Source organism: Pelobates fuscus, chromosome 7, assembly GCF_036172605.1.
Source record: "Pelobates fuscus isolate aPelFus1 chromosome 7, aPelFus1.pri, whole genome shotgun sequence".
Classification (NCBI taxonomy): domain Eukaryota; kingdom Metazoa; phylum Chordata; class Amphibia; order Anura; family Pelobatidae; genus Pelobates; species Pelobates fuscus.
The window spans coordinates 63,874,073-63,890,450 of record NC_086323.1 but is presented as its reverse complement, the minus strand read 5'-3'; the positions used below and the strand labels follow the sequence as shown (position 1 = coordinate 63,890,450).

Genomic DNA, 16,378 nt, shown 5'->3' with positions numbered 1-16,378 from the left:
AATGCAAAAATTATTTAATAAAGAGGGAGGGTAATAATACTGCCACCATATTAAGAAAAAAAGAATTTACGGTAAGTAAAAATTTCTGTTTTTTCTGTCATATGGTGGCAGTCACATATGGGATATAGCAAGAATCCCTCTGGGCGGGACCTATGCCACGACGGCTTGTAACACCTTACGCCCAAAGGCAGCTTCAGAGGCAGAGAAAATGTCTAGCCGGTAGTGCTTGATAAAGGTGTTGTAAGATGACCAACATGCTGCCTTGCAAATGACTTCTGGAGAAGCAAGTGCTCTTTCTGCCCATGAGGTAGCCATAGCTCGAGTAGAATGGGCCTTGATTGCAGCAGGAGACTGAAGACCTGAGGAAGAATATGCCAAATCGATAGCCTGAATAAGCCAACGAGATAAAGTACCACGGGAAGCCACCTTACCCTTTAAGTTACCCTGAAAATTAACAAACAGGTGATCCGAAACTCTGAATTCCTTAGTTCTGTGTAAATATATACGCAACGCTCTTCTGACGTCCAGCTTTTGCCATCTGTGTTCTTGAAGAGATGAGGGTGCACTAAAAAAAGAAGGTAAAATAATAGGTTGGTTCACATTCTTTGAAGATAAAACCTTAGGAAGAAATGATGGTCTCGGGTAAAGAACCACCTTGTCCTCATGAAAAATGGTGAATTCGTCTGAGGAGGATAGGGCGTGAAGTTCTCCCACTCTTTTGGCTGAGGTGATGGCCACCAAAAACAAAACCTTTAGAGATAAAATCTTTAAAGGAACTTCCTCCAAAGGTTCAAACGGGGTAGCAGTAAGGGCTTGGAGGACTAGGGCCAAGTCCCATGATGGAAACACTGATCATTTAGGAGGCCTCTTGAGGCTGATGGACCTAAAAAACCTTCTGACAAAAACATTTGCTGCCAAATCCTTAAGAAGAAAAAAATTCAAAGCTGATATTTGAACCTTGAGAGTTGAGACTCCCAGGCCAGCGACAAAGCCTTCTTGCAAAAACTGAAGAATGTTATCAATTGATGGTTGTAATATCGGGAACCGGTGATCCCTACACCAGTGCAGAAACTTGGACCAAATTCTAAAATATATCTTAGAAGTTGATACTCTAGTGGCGCGGAGTAAGACCGTTATTCTCTCATCTTGGAATCCCTTGTTTCGAAGGATCAGCCTTGCAGTAGCCAAGCCGTCAACCTGAACATCTCTAGTACATTCAAGGGTAGGTTCCTGTTCACAATGAGATGAACTGAAATGGGAAGTTCCCAATAGCTGATAGTCATCTTTTTTAGGGCCGCAAACCAGACTCTGTTTGGCCAATAAGGGATTATCGCCAATATCCTCGCCCTGTCCGTTCTTATCTTGAGGAGGACCTTTGGGATCAGGGGCAGAGGTGGGAAGATGTAAGCCAGCTGAAAATCCCACCCTATTGATAGAGCGTCTATCCAACTGGGTTGATCTGTTCTGAATAGGGAGGCGAAGTGGTAAACCTTCTTGTTTGATTCTCTTGCCATCAGATCTACTTCTGGTACTCCGAATTTCCCAGTCAAGATTCTGAAAACATCCGGGTTTAGAGACCATTCCTTCTGGTCCCACTTTCCCCTGCTCAAATCGTCGGCTATTACATTGTCGCTGCCTCTTATGTAGACTGCCGCAATGTCTTCCAGATTTCTCTGCGCCCATTCCATAACTTCTGTACAAAGACTGTAAAGCCTTCTTGCTCTGGTTCCCCCCTGTCGATTGATATACGAGACTACCGTGCGATTGTCTGACTGTATCTTGACTGCTCTTTGAAGTAACCAAGGTCTGAGGTGATGAAGAGCATACAGAACCGCCAACAATTCTTTGAAATTTGTCGATTCCTCTGCTTCTCTGGAAGACCATTTTCCTTGGAACATGGTGGAGCCTAAGTGGGCTCCCCAACCTGCGTTTGAAGCGTCTGTGGTGACTATAAGCCAAACCTTTGGTAGAAAGGACAAGCCTTTTAAAAGGCACTCTGAGGTTATCCACCAATCTAGCTGCTTTTTTACCAGAGGGGACAGTAGGAATCTTCTGTCTAGATCTTCCTCCTTCTTTGACCAAGAAGTCAGGATGTTCCACTGTAAAGGTCTGACCTTTGATCTTGCCCATTTGACTGCCGGAAAAGTGGCCGTAAGAAGCCCTAAAACACTCATGGCCTCTCTGAAGGAACAATTTTTCATCCTTTGGAGGTTGGAAATCGATTTTCGGATCTTTATTCTTTTCCGTCTGGGCAGAAATATCGACATGGAGGCTGAATCGATCTTGAAACAGAGAAACTCTATCACTCTTGTTGGAACGCAAACTGATTTTTTTAGATTCAAAATCCAACCATGGTCCTGAAGAAACCTTATAGTGATCCGCAGATCCTCGTGCAGTTGACCTTCGGTATGTGCCACTAGCAGCCAGTCGTCTAAATATGGGACAATTGAAACACCCTTTTCTCTTAAATGAGCAGTTAGAGGAGACAGGATTTTGGTAAAGATCCTTGGAGCGGAGGACAGACCAAATGGTAGTGCCCTGAACTGGAAATGAACGGTGTGACTTCTTCTTCTTATTGCAAATCTTAGATATTTCCTTGAAGCGGTGGCTATCGGAACATGTAGATACGCATCCTTTAAGTCTATTTTTACCATAACGTCTCCTTTTTGCAATAGGGGAAAAATTGATGCGATTGATTCCATACGGAATCTGTGATAAGGGATAAACTGATTTATCCTCTTCAAATCCAGAATGGGCCGAAATGAGTGGTCCGGTTTTGGAACGAGAAACAGTCTTGAATAGACTCCTCGAAATTCCTGTTTCTGTGGCACTCTTTCTATAACCCCTTTGTGAAGAAGCAACCTGGTCTGACAATCTAGAGCTCGAGATTTCTTTGTGGACTGGTAGGATGATAGTAGAAACCTTGATCTTGGCTTTTCCCGAAAAACAATCTTGTGTCCCTTTCGGATAATCTTTAGAACCCAAGGATCCTTTGCAGTCTGTTCCCACACCGGGAAAAAGTATTGGAGTCGTCCTCCTACACCTCTGGCGTCAAAAACGTTTCCCTTTGTCTCTGAAGGTTCTTTTGACCTCATTACTCTGTTCAAATTTTCAGTTTTTTTCCTTTCTTTGAAAGTAGTGTGGTCTTTCCTGAAAGGGTCGCCTACCCCTGGATTGATAATTCCTGTAGCCTGGTCTCCAGGAGAATTTTCGATTTTGAGGAAGTGCCTTCTTGGTTTCAGACATTTGACGTATGATTTCCTCTAAGGGAGCGCCGAACAATTTAGCTTTTTCCAGAGGAAGTTCACAAAGGACTGCCTTGGACGCTGTATCTGCCGACCAGGACCTCAACCATAGGGCACGTCTTGCCACCGAAGTCAAACCCATGATCCTGGAGGCTAATTTCATCACTTCTACTGACATATCCAAAAGGAATTCATTTGCTAAATGCATGTTCTGAAACATGTGACTAAGATCATCAACCTGGCCAGACGAAAAATTTTCTTGTACTAGATTTAGCCAAACTTCATTCGCTCTGGCTACTGCTGCCCCTGCCAGTAGGGCTTTACATTGGAAACCGTCTGTCTGATAAGCTCGCCTACACGAGGTTTCAGCTCGCTTATCCATGGGATTTTTTAAAGCTGCAGTTTCCCCTATAGGGATAGTGGTTCTCTTGGCAATCTGTGCCACCGGAACATCAACTTTTGGGAGATCTTCCCACATAACGTCGCTAGCCAGCCTAAAGATATCCTTGAAGTGTCTGTAAATAAAGGCACGTTTTTCCGGGTTTTTCCATTCCCTAAAAATAGAATCAACTAGGCTCTGTTGCGCAAAAAAACCTCTCTTAGGATTTTCTGATCCCTGAGGTAGGATGGTCAGATTCACTTCCTTAATAAATTTACGGATTGCTTCTAAAGGAAACCCCACTGGTTCACTGGATGAGGAACCTGAATCCTCTGATTCGACAGAAGAAGAACATTCTCCTGAAGATGATCCAGATGAAGAATTTCTTTTTCTTTTATTGATCTTTTGTTGACTGGGGCTTCTACCCTTTTAGACTCCTTAATCGTGTCCAAGGTCTGGGACAAACTCTCCTGGAACCAGGATAGGAAAGATTGCATATCCTTTTGCTTCTCTCTTTCCAACGAGTTTGCAGTACACAGACTGCATATTTTCTTCCTAGACCCGTCTGGGAGAGGAGTTGCACATTCGCTGCAAACAATATGCTTGGACTTCACCGTAGCCTTTCTAGGCGCGGGGGTTGGTTTCTCCTTATCCATCTCAGGTGGACTAGACATATCTGTGAAATTAAACGGAGGCTCTTAGAATGTATTTTCTTCTTCAGAAAGTATTTCAAAGTAAAGATCTATTTCTGTAAATCTTACCTCAAAATACCTCTGAGCCGTGTGCGGTGGGGGGGGGGGGGCAGGTGACACGGCGTACCTCTTCTGATCTGCATCATGCTGTCAGTGGGTACCAGCACAGCTTTTAAATTCAGATTTTCGCGTTTTTTTTTTTATTTTTTTTTCGATGTATATCTCTAAGCTTCCGTTTGCGCATGCGTCTTTGCGCACCTGGAAGCTTAGGTGGAACGCAAACACCACCCGGGCGTGCGTTCCACCGCTGTGCGCTTGCTCAGAGCGAGCTCCGCCTCCCGGAAGTATTTGCCGGAAACCTTCTCGGCATAAATTACAGACCTCTGTATGCTCCGTAACGTGAAAAAAACCGGAGCATGGGCCACTCAGCTTACCACCCGGGCAGCTCTCGGACCGGAACCCCCAGACAACATCCTGTGTGTCTCACCAAACGACGAAGTCCTGTCCATCCCTATGGGGACAAGAAAGAAGACTGGGGTAGGTTTTGCGGTCTGAGCATTTATACCCAAAGGGGGAGGATCCTTTTTTAAATAACTTGTTAAAAGTCTTGTCCACAGGGAGGAGCAAAGCCCATATGTGACTGCCACCATATGACAGAAAAATAACCCTGAAAATTCAAAATAATTGCAAATTAAACAGGTACCTGTCATGCCTCAAGCTACATATGCTCTTTAGTAGACGCTTTACCTCTGACGAAGGCGCATTTAGAAGCGCTGAAACGCGTGTTAGGTAGTCTAGTCAGGAGTGGTTCCAGATTTCGTGACTTTAGTCAGTCTAGTTTATATGCACTGATCCAGAGTTCTTGATAGTTCTTGGAGGTTTATTAGGAGGGATTACTGGAGTTAGGATCTATCATTTGGCGTTTTATGCAGCCTATTTAGACCATTTACCCTGCTGGATGTGGGGGGGGATTCCTGTATTTTTACTGAATGGGAGTTTTGGCGTATATATGTTTTTGCTACAAGACTTATCCCACAGTGTTACTTGCTATCTGTGCAACATTGTTGCTTGTGAGCACTTGTTTTCAATACTTTTTAGCCCTCCTATATAGGTACCTTTTTGAGGGCATGTGAAGTATCACTCTGGTTTTCTCCCGTTACCATCCCTGATCAGTGACTAGTTTGGACTTTAGATCTCGACCTTTAGGTGGTTGTCAAGGACAACGAGTTGATTTATTCTATTTGTGCTATTGTCCATTACCACAGTTATAAAGGCACCACTCATTATTTTTTATTTATTATTTTTTTTTTTTTTCACTGTTAATATTATTATTATTATTTTTTCTAGAAGTGTTCACATTGTTTTATTCTATCCTATTAAAGGTTAAGTTTTAGCATTACAGCTAGGAAGGGGTTTCCAGCCTTGGTCGATCTGGAGTAGAGATTAGGAGTACCCTATCTCTCTCTAGATCTTCCTCCTTGGTATTTTTGCTCTTTAGAAAGAGACTAAAATGTTATCTATACATTATGCTTGAAGATTTGCTATTAATTTTATAGATTGGGAGAAAAACATTTAAATATACATCTTTGTCGTAGACTATGCCGAGAATTTGTTCTGCCAAGGGAGAGCAGAAAATATTGCATGTGCAGTGGTTGCTATGGAAAATCCTAGTCGACACTCCTAGTTGATGGCTAGGAAATACAGGAACAGAGTGACCGAGGTCACTCTAATCAGATGCAAGCATGCTAGTAACAAAAGAATCTTAAGCAGTGTCAATCAAGGAAGCCCAGAGGAAAAGCAGAAGAGTGGCTGGAGGTGGGTGTTACACAAAGGTAACACCCACAAAAACATGATGGTGCTGGAACGGATACGAGGGAAGATGATCTCGATAGTTTACATTGAATACATCATTTATTTTATGTGATACAGGATGTATTCAATGTATTTGGAGTCAATTTAACCCAAGTAACTTTTTACAGGTTCATTTTCAGGCCATTAACAGAATAACCCTGATTGTTTAATTTATTATCTTTACTGCATGCGTTCTCTGTGCCGACTGCCAGGTGCAAAGCACAGAACTCAGAACATTGACAGGGAGTTAAAATAGAGGCACTCAGTTGTAGGATAAGAAGTGTTGATTAGCACATTTAATAGAACTTTACACAAGTCTTATTAGATAACGGGGATAGGTAAACATAATTACATTTCCTGGGAAGTGATAGCTCTGCTTTAAAATGTTATGTGAAATTAGGCACCTTCTTGGTATGTGACTGTTTTTTCTTTGTTGAGAGCAAAACAAGGAACCACTAAAGTAACCTAGACAACTTTATGTTACTGAAGCAGTCTGAGCGCAATTGTGCGGTATGTTTAACCCTTCATGGTTAAAGTGCCATTTGCAGAACGTTAAACACACCTCTAGTGTCTGTCCTACTGAGAGCCACTAGAGGTGCTTCTGTGCAAAACGGTAGAGTAAAACGGTCACATGACGATGCAGCTCATAGGAAAGCATTGGATTTAATGCTTTCCTTTGATGCACATGCACATTAGATCCCCAATGCTTCTCTATAAGAAGAATGGGATTGGACCATTGCCAGAGGATGCCATGCCTCCTAGATGAGGATGCAGGAGGCGAAGAGGCCAGCAGCATGGAAAAAGGCGAGTAGAAACATATATATATATATATTTTTTTTAATTATTTATTGGGCAAAAGGGAAGGCGGTTGCTGTATATGACTACAGACAGGTGAACTATAGCGTTTAGTCATAGAGGTTTGCATTCCTAACACTATAGTGTTAATTAGATTTTTGAGACATCAAAAAAACATTATTTTAGAGCTACTTATTACATTGCTACTCCAAGCACCGTGCACACTACAGACTGCAGTATAATTTATGGTGCCAGGAATGGCCTGGCACCCGCCCACAGTAATTTGTCAAAATGTTTTAGAACTATTTGACAACTAGTGAGGTCCTGTATCACACCTCCTTAGCGAAGCTTCTCCTGCAGGAGGTGCATGCACCCATAGTATCCAAGTAAGTCGACAAATCTTTCTAAACTGGTTTGACAGATTATTGTTGGAGGGCACAATGGCAATTCTGGCACCATAACGAATTCCGCAACTACAACAGTGGACTGTCATTATGGTGCACTTTAACATTCAACTCATACAATTACATGCAAAGGCAAAGTAGACATTCTTAGCAACAGCAAGGCCACAGGATCCAGGAGCAGTTACATTTGGCTCACACATAAAATAGTTTTTATCGAATATAAAACGCTAAAGCAAACATGCTTCTGATAAAACATTATTCTTTAAAAACACTGGCAATTTGTAATGGATTTGGCTCATTTGCCATTGTAAAACAGATAATTAGGTTTTCATTAGTTTCCAGAATTCTAACTAATATCTGCTAGAAGCATGTTAAATAAATATCTCACTGATTTTTACTTAACATGCGAGGATATAAGATCAGAATTTTTTTGTGGGGTGCTTATTAATTATGCATCCTGAATGTTTTTCCACTATCCTATTAAGTCAATGCGCAGCATATATGCTATTCGATCAACAAAGCCTTCTATGCTGAAAACGACTTGAAAAAGACACATGCTCTTTCTGCGGTTATATTGCAGGGACCGATTCAGTCCCTTATGGCAGGAGAGATTAGCATATAGGACCACAGTTATAAGCCCCATGCCACCCACAATATCACAAGAGAGTGTCTGTACGACATTGACAAGGACTGATTATACGCATAGGTTTTATTATTTAAAAATAAATCTTATTAAAACTGGAAATTTATATTTTCCATTCTTTGTTTTTTGTTTTTTTTTTACAGAGAGGCAGTGTATCATTTTGTACTTTGACACAGTAAGACATTTTTCTCCGCCATAAGAATTCCGGAAATGAAATTATTCTTTTCCAGTTTCCTTTATTGGGTAAATAGCAAGGTCAAGGTTTAGTGTCACTGACATTTGTTTGTGGGCAGAAAATCAATACTAAAACATTCCACTGTACATATGAGACAACCAATTTCTTGAACAGGAAATGACCTGGATGGCAGATAAAAATGAGCTAATTCACATATCCAAGAATCTAACATCAATCGGCAATGATGTTTAGCAGGAAATGAAGCAATCGAAATACACTATATAGTTATTTTTTTTAATTAAAAGGTACAGGCTGGAGTTGAACCATCCATTTCTGATCCCATTTTGAGGGATTGAATGTATTTGTGTAAAATCCACAGAAATTGCAGATGACTAGAGATGTCTGCAAGGATCAGGAATTGGTTGAGATCTCTCAGCCAAAGCTCGTCTTCCCTAAATTTGAATGGCAGCACTATAAGGATCCCAGGAATTCCTGTTGAGCATTAAGGTTTAATGTGATATGCGTTGCAGACATTGTATGGGAATATACATTGTGGCACACGTACTGAATGAGAAGTGCTTGCACATGTATACGTAAGTCAACAAGGATTTCTAGAGACAAGTTCTTGTCATGGAGCATTTACCAATCAAAAGAATCAGCGAAGACTTTGTGTTCTATGTGAACAATGAAGGTGAACCTGTGAACTAATAGTGTTCTTGCAGATACATTTTTCTATTTTAGAGATAAATTTACTGGGAAAACTCTGAATAACCCTAAAATAAAAATGTATTTGTCTCTATGTGACCATGAAATTGCATCTACTGCTAGAAAGGTGTGATATGCGTATAAGGCAATCATCCTTTATTCCTGCTTGGAAAACACTGTTCCCCCCAGTAAAGCAAACCTTATGTTGCTAAACTTGACGTTCCCATGCAAAGTAATCAAATCTTGGTTTTTAAAGGAAATTAAACTTATGTAGTGAAATGAAGGAGTTTAACACAAACCCGACTTCGACGTGATGAAAGAAGTCCCAATGTTGACCCACTGTCTACATCTCCCATAAGGAAGTCTGATACACTGAAAAGAAACAAGATAAAATAATCAATGGCACATACTATGTGGTCTAATTCTCTCTCCCCCATTAAAATAAATGACTAGCATCTCAACAATAAGGTAACTTTTTTTTTTACACAGTAAAGCATTAGAATGTAAAGTAACCTTATTAATAGGTCTATATAGAGATACATAGACAGACAGAGATAGAGAGAAGCACAAGAAATTAATTGTGCAGGTGTGCATCATCGTATGCATGTGACTGTGTGTTAATGTGTGTATCTATGCATGTATAAGACTGTGTCTTTGTATGAGGTAGGCTATAATGAATTGCTAGTTGTGGGGAAATAATGCTTATAAGGATACAAGCCTAAGCCTAAGACAGCCAAAAGTCTAAATACATAACTGCATACAAAGATGCCACTCTCCTCCTCCCCCCCCCCCCCCCCCCCCTATCTGTACCATGTTCCAAGAGATGAATACATTTGTGGTAGTTGTGAAGAATGCATGTTAAGTATGTGATGTAACAAAGCTTATCGGTGGTACACATTCAGTGGCATGTATACAAACGCTCTTGTGAAAACACAATGATCTCCAAGACCTCAAATTTGACAGTTGTAGGGCAAAACCCAAGTATGATCTGCATTAGCAGCACCCAGTTAATTGATGAGTAAGTGTACTGGTAACATTAGCTGCTAATAATTTTCAAAATCTACAGAGACACATTAGCCTGAAGCAGTTCAATTGTGGTTTTCACACCTTTTATTCATTACAGCTGTTTAATATAAAAATACAAGCTCTCCCAGCATCCAAAGCCAAGCCCAGTGCTTGTCACTCAGACAGTGCTTTAAGTTGCAACCTTACATGCTCATACAAGGTTAGATGAACTTTGTACAAATAATGCTGAAATTAAAACACGGCATTATCGGAGTGTCAGATTTGTGAGAGTTGCATTTTTTGAAATTGGTTCAACAGAATACAGGAGAAGGCACCCAAAGGTGCTTTGCAGCATAATCACTACAAAAAGCTGTAGAAGTTAAGGTGCTAATAGTCTTCCTTTAACACCCACTCACAATCCTACTTACACGTTTCCGAAGGTAAAAGCTAAATTGTCGATGGATGAAAAGATTTCACTGAAATGTTCTCTCCTGTTGTCTTCATTAACGTTTTTAAAATTCACAGCTGAAAAAAACATAAAACAAATATATGGATTAATATTAGAATTTCTTATTTATTCAGAGACTCTCATAACATCAGATATAACTTGAAAAAGCAAACAAAACAAAACAAACGCAAAGTGATTATTTGGATCCACAGTGATGGCAAAATATGTGACAAAGTTAACAACATTAAAATCCACTGTACAGTAAACAGATCTTAAATTGTTACAATAAGTTACTAATTTTACCTACAAAATCTTGGATAAAATGAATACAATTGTTTCAAGGTTAACAACAAAATAAACAAGTAAAACAAATACAGCATTTCTCCTTTGTGAAAATCAAAACGTGCAAATACGAAAATATGTGAGCTACATTTTTCAGCTGAATATACAAATATGCAGGCTTGTGTGTGTTAGAAGCAGGAGACTTCCTTTTGGAACATAGAACACATATTGCCATGTCTTATCGTTAAACAACTCCAGAATGGTGGTTATCACATTGAAAGTTTCCATGTGGGCACTTGCTGAAGGTCAGAATCAGTTCCAATAAATGCCAGTCCATGGTAAAAGGACAAAGTATGTATGTATGTATGTGTGTGTACACACACACACACACACACACACTTTGTTCACCTTTTTAATTTTTCCAACAAGATATAATTATTGCAAACATCAAAAATATATTTTTTCCAATATACTTCTGGTTAGAAGTGGACTATTATTTTTATAAAGTTAATTATTCCTAAGGCTTCTGTTCATCCAACCCAGCAATAGAACGCATTATTTTAGTAACTTAGCTCATAACTAGTTAATCAAATCAGGGCACAAGTATAGATCTTATGTATTATTTTTAAGGACCAGCTTCTAAAACCCTGTAAAACTGACTCATGCCTTGTTACAATAGGTTGCTAACCTTCCCACCAAACATGCATCATTAACCGATGTTGATTTGTAAAGGTTCCTCTTTAAAGAAGTGCCCTTGCCATTGTATTAGAGACCATAGGTCAGACATTCTGCCTTTGAAAATGCCTAAATTCACCACCCACTTTTCATGCTAGAGCAATAACAAGTATTTGTTAAGTAATTCAATTTGATACGCAGGTTTGCTGCCCTGGGATAATGAACCTTTAATTTATATGGTTAGGCCCGCACAGAAAACAAAGCTGTATCTTGGAAAGCAATCCAATCAAACACAGCTATCGTGGCGGGCACAGGTTAACCAACCATCACTAAACATATAATATGAGGGCAGCGATAACTGGGTTTAGCACTGGCTAAACTCGAGAATTTTTTTATTAATTAGAATTATTCTGTAATACTCGTTCTTTATAATTCTGTTAAATGCCAAGTTTGATATTGTGTTACACAATTAAAATAATGTTACAAAATTTAAGTTGGAATACTCTGCCTCTTACTAAAGATTAAAGAAAATCAGGCACCCGGGTGGGGGGGAGGGAGGTGGGGGTAGAAAGAAAAAAACAACCTTATCTTAAAGGACCACTATAAGTCACCCAGACCATTTCATCTCAATGATTTAGGTGCAGTAATCCTTTAGTTTAAACACTGTAATGTAAAGCATTGGCATTTTGTAGAGAGTCACTTACTGCTCCAGAACAAAGTCATAATTCGTCATCCAACCAAACACTGCTCACAGCATCATTTGATTGGAGCATGGCAGCGTTTGCCTGCGCATGCATGCCTTGTCCACCAATGCCTCTTTAAAGGACCACTCTAGTACCAGGAAAACATACTCGTTTTCCTGGCACTAGAGTGCCCTGAGGGTGCCCCCACCCTCAGGGACCCACTCCCGCCGGGCTCTGGGGGGAGGAAGGGGTTAAACTTACCTCTTTCTCCAGCGCCGGGCGGGGAGCTTTCCTCCTCCTCCTCTTCTTCCTCGCGATGTCATCGGCTGAATGCGCATGCGCGGCAGGAGCCACGCTCGCATTCAGCCGGTCGCATAGGAAAGCATTCATAATGCTTTCCTATGGACGCTTGAATGCTCTCACTGTGATTTTCACAGTGAGAAGCACGCAAGCGCCTCTAGCGGCTGTCAATGAGACAGCCACTAGAGGCTCTGGAGGCTGGCTTAACCCTCAGAATAAACATAGCAGTTTCTCTGAAACTGCTATGTTTATAAAAAAAAAGGGTAAAAGCTAGCTGGACCTGGCACCCAGACCACTTCATTAAACTGAAGTGGTCTGGGTGCCTAGAGTGGTCCTTTAAGAGACACACTGGATTGGACGAGATTGTGTTAAACATCAGCAGGCATATAAACTTCTGCAGAGACAGAGTGAACAGCTGAAGCAGAGGAGTCTTGGCTCTAGGTTTGAATGGGTACATTTAATGCAATTTTTGATTTCATAAGTAAAGTTGGCAGACAATGGACACAGTAAAAGAAGGGAAACTGCAGTTCCAAAAAACTAAAAACAATTTTAGTTACCTTTAAGGGTAACTTGCTGGGAATTTAAAGTGAATTTAAAATAGCAGAGCTAGAAGACGAAAAATCTCAAAGTCACTTATATGTTCAGTTCACAATTTGAAATTCTCTTTGAATGAATGGCAATTCACACTTGAATGAATAACAGTGAGAGCCCACATGGATGTAGACTTTAAGAGGCATGTGGTATACTTAGGAGCCAGGAAAACAGGTGTATGTGCACCCATTTTAACACCAGTACTTTGAAACACATTTGGCTTTATTCAGACTGTATATATGTTTGTAGTGGCAAGAAAATAAAATCTGTTGAGATGACTTCTACTGCATCCTTTCGGATATTTTTGTTTTATGAACACTTTTATTTGTGTTCCATTAGAATTATGAGATATTTTAATAAGGAATGAACAGGACCAGACACTAAAACGTTCAAAAATACTATTTGAATTAAGGTTGTCAAATGCTGGACAGGCATAAGGGGAGTTGCTGTTTTACAACAATTGGGAATTGATATTTTGGTCACCGTGCTCTGGAAAATCACAAGTTACTAAACAGGAAAACCTAGATGTAAATTAGATCGTATTATCAAGGATTAATTAAAATATATGCTCTAGTATACAGTCTGTTTATGCTGCTAAAAGCACAGTGGGTTTGTAACCAAGCTGTAATAGTCAGTAAAGGCTTTAAGAGAGGCCTCTGTTTTTCAGTTTCTGTCCCCCGCTTCATCTTTTGTTTGTATCCCTATGTCACTATGGGCACCTCTCTTACAGTTTTGGGAGAATCTTTGCCTTGACTCACAATGTTTTTTTCCCTCTGGGTTTCTCAGTACTTTCATCAAAACAGAGAAACAGAGGTTATCAAGCATCTTTATAATGCTAGCAGTGAGTGTTCTTTACATTGGCTGTAAAATTACCACAACATTAATACTAATCTAATAAACTGTGCTATTTTCTGGAAAAGTTTGCCACAAGCAGTTACACAAAACACAGTGCTCGCTCACTCAAACGAAAAAACAAAAACAGCCTCTCTCCCTTTCCTGTACTCACATCTGTTTTCGTCTCCATTGTATTCAGATTCTGTATTTACCAGGGCGGTGCTCAGACTGTCTCAGAATAAACAGGACAGATGCACCTAAATATACCCTGGAAGAATGGAGGGAGTGGTAAGAAAGTCATCTCTGGCGAGTTTTACATTTGTGTTTAGTGCTCGTGCTAATTGTATTGCTGGAGTTCCAGCTTGTTGTGGTAAAAAGAGAAAGATATGTGCATGTGTGTGTTAGTAGGAAGGCCGGTGGTGTGGGTGTAAGTGCCGAGGATGTGCATCAGGGAATTAGGGTAACAAGGGAAGTAAAACATCTACAAACAAATGGTGGTGATCAACACTAATCAACTTCATAATAAAGGCTGTGAAAGTAACCAAAATACTTTCTTGTCCTAAAAAGATCATGGCACAGGATTAGATAGGTAGAAATGAATGCATTCCCAGTGAAAAACATTACAATCCATTTTTTTAATTATAATTTTTTTGGCATGATAATAAAGTAATAAAAGTGATAGAGAAGGTGGTTTAGGAATGCACAATCAGCCATAATCAGCCATAGTAAGATCTTTTATTCCAAAAAAAATACAAAAAAAACTGAATATTATTAATATGTACCCCTGAATACGAGTCCAGAAGAGTGACTAGCCATTTCTTTTTAGCCCTTCCCTTTTGGTGTATACTTTTAAAATAAAGTTTAATGGATCTTTTTTAGCCACATGCATTCTATGACTTGGAGTACAAGCTCTGTTTTCAACATGGTACAGGCAGAAACTAATTATGCACTGGGTAAATTAGGTAACCAGCATTTAATTATCTCACAGATAAGTATCTTTGAGTACATTACAACACAAACATCACAAGAGTCTATTAAATTCAGTGTGGACTCAGGACACAGCACAGGGAAAATCCACCACAAGCAAACAGTCTACATGTTTGGAGAAGACAAATGGCTTTTAAAGGTTTTGGAAAAAACAGAGGGGTCAAAGTGTAGGGGGTTCAAGCAATTACCAAGCTCAGCTTAAATGCATCAATGTCCCTTTTAATATCATAGCCCACAAAAGTAAATTCGAATAATGGGTCCAAGGCTACTTATAATGTTACTCCAAGTGTTTATTAACATGTCACTTCATGGTCTGCCAAACAAATCGCGCTGGCATTACCTGCCTGGGTTCTAAATTCTGAAAATATACACAAACACATAAAACCTATGTGTAACCAAGTATAGCAATATAATGGTCTGAGCACAAAGTATGACACATTTCAGTGGTGAGGAAGAGCCCTGTTATTTCTGCTTTACTCAATGACCTATTCCATAACCGGTACTACTACTTGTAATGACAGAGTCAAATGACCATGAAATTATAATCCCACCTGTTTGATGCATTAGAGTACATACAAGTATTTTGTACAGCTTGTGGGAGCTGAAGCTTCAGTTTTTTTCTGTTAAATTACTACCTTTATAAACCAAAATTAGTATATAGGAGGGGCAGGAGATTTCACTGGACCATAACTTAGGCAAAGAGCATACACTGTCTTGGCACTTCGAGTGTTCCTTATTCTGGAGAGACAGGGGTGTGTATAGCTCAAATCTGAAATACCAATCCAATACAGCCTTGTGCAGTGACACTGTTAAAGACTAAACATTCCTAAAGACATTACACACATGTATTGTGTTCTGATTTTCTTTATTTTCAAAAATCCACATCAATTGCTAAACAAACTTCAGAAAGAATAAACGTTAGTCATTCTAAGCTCCATTCTATTTTTTTTTTTTTACTTCGCATAACAGTAAAGAAAACAATGAATGAGCTAAAACAGCATTTCATTCATTCGCACAGACCCTTTACTAATGTGCTCATTTCTTACTTCTACAATGTGGCTTCCAACAGGAAATAGACGCTCAGCAAACACAGAGGGAACATGCAGTAATTAGTTGTTAGTGTACATCCACTCAGAAAGCTTTCTTAAGGAGTCACACTGAATACATGCAGAAAAAACATTGCAACATTGTTCCTGATTAGCTAAATAAAAACATGCTCACAATATTCAATATTTTAGACTACTGTATGACTTACTCATTAAAAAGGGCATTTTGAAACAGTTAAACCAAACTAGCTAAAGTGAAGAAATTCCCGTTGCTATTTTGGCTTAAAATGTGAAATTCCCTGATCAGATCTGAAAAATAACTTGGTTAATAACTATGTTTACATATTCCAATCCACCACATCTCACATGCGTGCACTGAGATTATTGTTTCTCCCAACAACCCTGACTGACCCAGAGTATCAGGATATCCAAACTTTAGCACAGGTGACTCATTTTAGATTGGGCATTGGTGCATTGCTAGGGAGAACAACAGCCTATTGGTTGTTGAAGAAACACTATATTTAAATAAACACTGCACCAGACCTTTATTTTTTTTTATTTAACTTTTTTTTTTTTTTTTTTAAACTTGACACACAAAATTAAATAATTAGAAATTACCATATTGCTTAGATCAATTA

The 16,378-nt window shown here is 39.5% G+C and overlaps 1 protein-coding gene across 2 annotated transcripts in view; it reads right to left on the bottom strand.

The window, feature by feature from the left end:
- ARHGAP29 (Rho GTPase activating protein 29) overlaps positions 1–16,378 on the bottom strand; it is a 126,685-nt gene that overhangs the window by 31,883 nt on the left and 78,424 nt on the right. For both annotated transcript variants that reach the window (XM_063428349.1, XM_063428350.1), the window contains 2 exons: positions 10,323–10,419; positions 9,189–9,261 (listed from right to left, as the gene is read on the bottom strand). In XM_063428349.1, coding sequence (XP_063284419.1) covers positions 9,189–9,261; positions 10,323–10,419 — 170 coding nt within the window. The remainder of the gene's footprint in view (positions 1–9,188; positions 9,262–10,322; positions 10,420–16,378) is intronic.